General features: G+C 31.4%; 1 protein-coding gene across 28 annotated transcripts in view; it reads right to left on the minus strand.

The window, feature by feature from the left end:
• The window catches only part of ADGRL3 (adhesion G protein-coupled receptor L3), a gene marked incomplete at both ends in the record, with an annotated part of 572,210 nt that extends 566,009 nt beyond the window's left edge, over positions 1-6,201 (minus strand). For 27 of the 28 annotated variants that reach the window (XM_082653318.1, XM_082653323.1, XM_082653313.1 and 24 more), the window contains one exon: positions 6,129-6,183. In XM_082653318.1, the coding sequence (XP_082509444.1) occupies positions 6,129-6,183 (55 nt within the window). Of the gene's footprint in view, positions 1-6,128 lie in introns of all 28 variants that reach the window. The other variant, XM_082653308.1, reaches the window with a different exon arrangement.
• Positions 6,202-7,603: the final 1,402 nt, after the last annotated feature.

Genomic DNA, 7,603 nt, shown 5'->3' on the forward strand with positions numbered 1-7,603 from the left:
AATGACAAACAAAAAAATACATGAGACTATGTTCTTGTGCTCTAACAGTAAGCTACAACCTTGACTTCTGGACAGTCAAATCACCGCAAACTATAATATGTGTAAATGAAATAAACACTGGAAGCTTATCAAATGTCATTGTGAGAATCTATTTTTGTACAAAGATGTCTATCTATTACTTTTGTAAGTACAACTAGCATATTTCTCTTGCAAATCCTTAGCTAGCCTAGCTTATTTGATCAAATCCTTTATATATATTTTTTCTGATAGGAATACAATTTTCTTTATTTAAAGAAACTAATTCTGCCATGATGGTAATATAGGGCAAATATAGATTCAAATAAAACAAAAATATAAGTATTAAAATGTAAATAGTTTATTTTCAATTTATCAATTAAAAACATGAAATAGAGAATGAATTAATCCTATGTTTCAATAGGGCCTTATTCTATACTGTCGAACTAAAACAGATCACAATATAATATATACTGTCTTATTTGCATGACAAATCAATGAGACTCTTTCTTATTGCATTTCAATTTTTTATTTGGTCATTAAGTAATCATTTCCCAATCAGAATGGAGGAAATAAATGTATGAAAAATGCACTATGGCTATTTATATTAAATTATAAATATAAGAGAACTATTCTTAACGTTGAGAATGAAAGTAAATAGCAATGCAAAGAAGAGGAAAACAGATAATTAGTTATTTATATATTATATATCAAAATACTTTGAAATTCATTCAACATCAAGTGTATGATGACCATCCTAGTGCAGTCACAGTCTACCCCAAAGTCAAGAAATACAAAAAAATATGATCCTAAACCCTCCAAATAGTCACAGTACATAAAATCTGAAAATAAAAAATGTTATTTTATTCTCAAGGTATACCCGTGTTACTCATAGAGTATCACTACAATAAAATTCACATATAACATGTTTTGCAAGGGCAAAGGCAAAATAAAACTATTTTCCAATTGCCAACCTGCATACCAAATGCGTAGGGAAGGCTCCTAAACACATTCTTACAAAGGAAAGCTGTCAGGCATGCATAGTAAATCTTGTGATATTAGAGACTGCAGAGTTAACTTTTGAAATATATATTTTGAATTTCAGTACCGAGTGGCTAATGTAGATGGTGTTGGATGCGTTCGCAGTAACCTCATATAACATGATAATGACAAAGATTTTTCTGTATAACATATTTGACCATAAAAACAGTGATATTACTGCAAGTATGACAAATTGCCTAGGTTGGCAAACATTATAAACATTTAAAGGATGATTAATTTCTAAAAATAACAAAGTTAAGCAGAGCTTAGAAGTCAACCTGTCTTTTTCACAATTAATAAAACATGACTTCATAAAAAATTATGAGGTAATACGTTGTGTTATAAAATGTAATTTTGTACTTTCTCAAGCTTTACATTTTATTAGAGGTTAAAAAATATTTTAAATTATTATTTTAAACCATTGACACATTAAATATTATAATTGTAAAAATAGTTAATAATAAAATGCAAATTACATAAAAACATATAGTACGAAATATATATGCCTTTGACCATTGTTTTGTCCCTGCTAAGAACTATTTATAATAATTAACTTCTTGGACATAATAAAGAGCAGGTTTGCCTGTAAAGTCCATTAATATATAAATATTCATTCAACTTTAATGACAAAAAAATAGACTTGCAGAAAAAAGTACACATATGGTGGTCACAGAAGAATTTTTTTAAATTCTACTTTTTTCTGCAAAGGTACCATAAAAAGTATTGTTCCTTTTAGCACACAGTAAGCTCCAATGATCCTGTTTTCTATCTTTTTTTTTTTTTTTTTTCCTGTTTTCTATCTTTTTAATTGTGACAGTTTCTAAACACAGTTTAATTAAGATGAGATGCAGTTAAAATATCTGAGCACCCCAATCACCTTCTCAACTCCCAACCCATTGTGGCTTGTGTGACATCCCTCCCAGGACCAGATGTCCTAGTCCAGGTCCTACAATGAAGCATATTGCTTTACTGCCAATAAGGATGAGTCCCAGGTGCCCATGTTATCACTTGATTTTTGTTCTCTGATTCCCCCTTTTTCTCTTGCTCCCAACAAGATCAATAGAACAAAAAAACTTTTATCTTCATGCAACACTACATTAGTTAACAGCAAAGAACTGGCCACCTGCTTTAGCTGCTTCTCTTTACTTCTGCCAGGTCTCATTGCATTATAGATAAGGATTTTATGGCTGTACAAGAAGGGGGCACAGTCATGGTAAACAGAAAAAGAGAAATACAGAGGTACACAGAGACATAAAATATGGACAGATAAACACAGACCTAGAGACATTTCTTAATTTAAAACTTGTGTGTGTGTGTGTGTGTATATATACACACACACACACAATGCGGATATACTAATTAATTTTGTTTTCCTATAAAAAACACTGGCTAGACTTTCTAGGATGATGTGGGAGATTATTCAACTAATGTAAACATTATTCAGAATTAATTCTTCAGCTTAGTTTCTAATTTTACCCATGTAGAAATCATGCAAAAAATGCTTCTCTGACAATTATATACTACCAATTATATACTACTACCACTGACAATTGACAACTATATACTATATTATTATATACTGACAATTATATACTAAGCCTTTATATATATATACATATATATATATATATCAGTTTGATAATAATTTTGTTTAGATACTAGTTTTAAAATTTTCTGGCAAAACTTAAATGCTGAGGTCCAAGTAGCAAAAGATTTCAATTATCAGGGTAAGAATAATGATAATTATGCATTTTCCTTATGTAATGCTGAGAGGTTTAGTTCTATTTCAAGGTAGTTAGGGCTAGGAAAATAAAATATAAAGATTTATTGAATGCCAAGCACTATGTTAGAAACTATTCACATATCATTCCATCAATTTCTTAAAATAACCGCACATGGAGTAAGTGTTCATTCTTGCGGATGAGAAGTAGGTTTACAAATGTTTAAGTTACTGTAAGCTTGAGGGAAAAATTAAGAATCTTTTGTTCACTACCTTACCTTTAGCAACTAGCACAGTTTTCTGGCTCATAGTCTATGATAAATGACATGTGTTAACTAGTTTACCAGGTAACAGTGTTACAGTGCTTGTAAGCAGTAGAGCTGAAATTTTATCTCAGGTCTGTTAGACTTCAAATCCCAGTCTGTCTGTGCCCAGAACATGGAAGAAGCAGGTAATCTACTTTTCTGCCTTATCTGCTCCCAAAGGACCAGGAGAGTTGAGGTGGGATTTCTTCTGTAGGGAAGAATGGCCTTGATAGTAACTGATTATCTACTGGCATTAAGACCAGAGCTTAAGAAGCTAAGTCCTTTGTTTTAAAACCTCTCTGGGTCTCATGTGCAACTTTAGTCAAGTTCTTTTGCCACTTGGTACCTCACGGATTTTACTATAAGAAGTTAATGATAATAATAACATTAAACCCATGAGAATGTTGTGATAATTAATTGTACCAATACCTCTAAAGTTTATGGCTACAGAATTTATAGTCATCATTATTATTTACTCTGGAGAAAAGGCCAGCAATTCGGGTGATACCCAGAAAAGTTAATTCTCTATGGTCTCAAGGACAAATGAAGCTAGGCATCTCAACAGCAGTAGGCAAAGAGATGCTATCAGGGGATGTTTTGGAAACAAGAGTACTTCTATAACTGAGACATCCACTTTACCTCAGTCCTCTAAGTTTTCGAGCTATATGGTATTCCTTTAAGCCAGGACTGGGACTCTAAGCTATATGGGACTCTAAAAATGCCTATCCTATTAGATTTCATCACTGCTCAAAGGTACACACACTCCTCTGTTTATGAGTATGCTGGATTCCAAAAGGCTGCTCAAGTGAAGCCCTTTATTTACAAGCCCGAAGTGGTATCACAAAGGCAATAGAGAAAGCATCCTATGGAAGGCAGACAAAACTGATTTGCATTTTCTCTGGTGTGAAGTTTTAAAATACTTACACAAGGTAATAAGAATAAAGTTTATAAGTGGAATGCTTCTATATTGTTTATCCTGATATGGTTCAAAGTCAAGATAATATAAGGTAGTTCACATCCAATGGAAAGAATTACTTTAGTTTTTAGCCAAAATGTTTTACATTTTTTTATATACCAGGCTCAATATTCTCTGTGCCCTATTAGGAGTTTTTAAATACTTCTCAGAGTTACTTGGAGAGATTGTGTGTGTGTGTTTGTGTGTGTGTGTATGTGTGTTCAGTACAGGCCTTAACTCAAGACCTATGATCTAGGGCTCAGCCATGTTTGGGGCCCACTGAAATACACAGTAGGTGTCAGTTTTTGGAGACCAGAAATTTCACCTCTGAAAAGGGAGTCTTTCTTACAATATCTATTTCTGCTATTTTTAACCTATCTTGCTCTAACAGTGCAATTTTAGACTGACTTTTTAAACTTGACTTGTACATAGAGTTTTTTTTTGTTTTTTTTTTTCTGAATATCAACATCAAATGAAAAAGCTCTCAGGGTTAGCTAATTCCTAGTTGTTACAACTTACTGGCACAAAAACAGACTGGAGGGGCATATAGTATGATAAAGGAAATTAATGTGTTCAGTCACAATATCTGTCAGGCACTGTGCTAGATTCTTTACATATACTATTTATTTAATCTTCAAAGTAACCTTATGAGTGAGGTGTTTTTATAACATCTAAAAACCTAATTAAAATCATCTTTAGATATACAGATAATCAGAAAAGCACTCGTTTAAAGCTGTATAATTCTTATACTGTCCCATATCACAAAATGTTATATGTGCCCAAGTATGTGAGTATGTAAGTGCTACATCAATATAAGAATTAAGGAAAAATTTTGAAATATCTGACAAATTTACATTGTTTAAAAGTAGGTGGTTGTATAATTTTACTTTCATTTTTTAAAAAAACACTATCATATAGCAATTTGTTAGAAATAAAGGTGTTAAATCAGGGGAACTTTAGGGAAAATGTCAAGAGAGAAGTGATAATATCCAGTTTTTATACTGACAGCAGAATGCAGAATTCATGTTGAAACTTATATATGAGCCAAATTCGGATTCACATCACTGACGAACTACAATAGATCCCTGTAGTCAATTAAAAACCAAAAGTGAGCTGAAGAGGCTAAAAATGCTTTTCAGCTGCTTGCTAAACTATAATATTCTGAGACCTTCTAAGCAGTGGCAAATACAGCTGTGTCCCTTTTTCTTTGTTCTGATTACCATTAATGTATGAGATAGTGACTATATTATGCCATTTTCATCTTAGTGCAAAACCAATGATAATTAGTAGAAAACTTTAAATTGTGAAAAAGGAACATATATATAGACTTTAATTTGCCAATTTTTAGAGCGATCCTGTGAATATTGTACTAAGTGGTACAGAATTTGTCTTGCTTATTTATTGAATAATTATGTTTTATAAAATTTGCAAAGGGAGATCATTTCTTAACTATCATACTCATGTTATAAATACCAAGCTGTCTAAATGAACAAAGAACACAGTCTTTTATGAGTATGTTAGCATGTTTCAAGAAAAATACCTTTCTGCATATGTTGATATCATTTTGATGTTGTTGGTTTTTTCCCTTTTTTTGCATTGAAAGGGATGTGAGAATTTTGCTTTAATGAGAGGTTTAATTTTTATTCTGTTTGTTAAAGGTTGAGGAGAGTAGTAAACACTCAGAAACAAATGATTACTTGGTTCAGGAAGGTAGATTTTTGAAGTGTTTTCCTTCAAATGTGCATACTTACTGTATTAAAAGTTATTTTACCTACAAAAATATGTAAATAAAAATAATTCACAATAAATGACATAGTTAATAATTCAGATGATATTCCTTAAGTGTGGTAAAACAAAGAATAAAACATGCATTTTTTTTTTAAACTTTGGTTAGATATACATTTTAAATGGTATTTTAAGAAATCAAACTCGAAATCCTATTTATTGCAGCTTAAGGTACATTACTTACTGCTATTAATATATGGTAGGCAAAAGCTGCAAAATCATAGAGCAAAAATTTAGAAGAAAGGGTCTAGTGTAAACAACTAAGACAACATTAAGCATCACACAAAAATATACTCAAAGGTCTTACCATGAATTATCGGTGCGAAGAGCATCATGAAGACTAGTAGCTGTGATGGCCACATGGTCATGTTCTCAGGCATGAGAGCGCCTCAAGAGTGAGTGTTCCAAACTTGAAACAAAATAAGTGTCTTTCTGATTCTTCTGTAGTCCAAGACCGATGATTAAAAAAAAAAAAAAAAAGCTCAAAAGGAAATATTCTTCAAAACAGAAACACCAATATCCCAAATCTGAATCCTGCAAATAAGAAAAAAAAAGGGTTATCAAATATAGGTTTTCTCATTTCCTTGAAAATTTCCTTCCTGAATAGAACACCTGTATACTGTCTCCCTTCTTCATTTTAATGAATACATGCATCATGTATAAAAATAAGTAAGTAACCTAAGGTACATTATTTATGCATGTATTAGCACAGTGTTTACTTCCCAGCCCCCAAACTGACTGAAACAAATAATTCAGTCTCACTGGACAAAGCAGTATAAATATTACTATACTCATTTGTATAATAATTAATGATTAGTTTGTATAATTTGTTAATGTGTTTAAATAGACTTGGTACTTAACTCTGTGTAAACATTTTCCACAAATATAATTTTTACTAATAATAGAAAAGTATAAAAAAAAGAAATCATTCATTACCATTACTGTGTGTTTAAACAAAGTTAAATGCATGAGCCGTACTTTATTTCCAGGCCCTAATAATCATTCAGAAATCATTCCACATATTAACTATATTACTTTTCTAAATATTTTTATAATTAAATTTGTGAAAATTATAGATTTGTGTTAATTAATTATGCTCAACCATAATCAATTCATTCAACAGAAGTTTATTGAGTGTCCGCTGAAATACAAAGCACTGTGCTAGGAACATAGAATAGAATACTGAGTAAAACATGCAACCTATCCTCCAGGATCTTACAACTTAAAATAAGGAATCTGGCTTAAAAGTGTTAAGTGCATATGGAAGACATTAAAAATTGTTAGCATTGTAAAGTTATTTTACTGAACCAAACTGATATAGCTGCTCCCTCTTTAAAGTTTGCACAGACTTATCTTAGGAAGTGAAAATACTAAAGGAACATGACTCAAATTTTGAAGATGTTTATCACAGTGAGCATTTTTAAAACTGATCAAATGCAAACTGGATCTTCCTTTTCTTTCCTTCTTTCCTACTCTCTCTCTCTTTCTCTTTCTATTTTCTATTCAAGTGAATGGTATATATTTAAAATCATTTCACATTTTGAGTATAAGTTTAAAATATTTCTGGAAAGGAATATTCAAAATAGAGATAGATTACTGAGGATTGTATTAAGCCTCATTCTTCCAAAACACATTCCAAAGTATTTTTGAAGTACTTGCCTTTGCTATAAGGCAAAATTACACAGATTTATCTGAATCTCTGGCACCACTATTCATAGCATGGTAATTAAGAGCACAGATTCTGAAGCAAGACAACCCAATTTCAATTACTAGCTCTACCAG

The sequence above is a fragment of the Grampus griseus genome (assembly GCF_964374135.1).
Source record: "Grampus griseus genome assembly, chromosome: 4".
Classification (NCBI taxonomy): domain Eukaryota; kingdom Metazoa; phylum Chordata; class Mammalia; order Artiodactyla; family Delphinidae; genus Grampus; species Grampus griseus.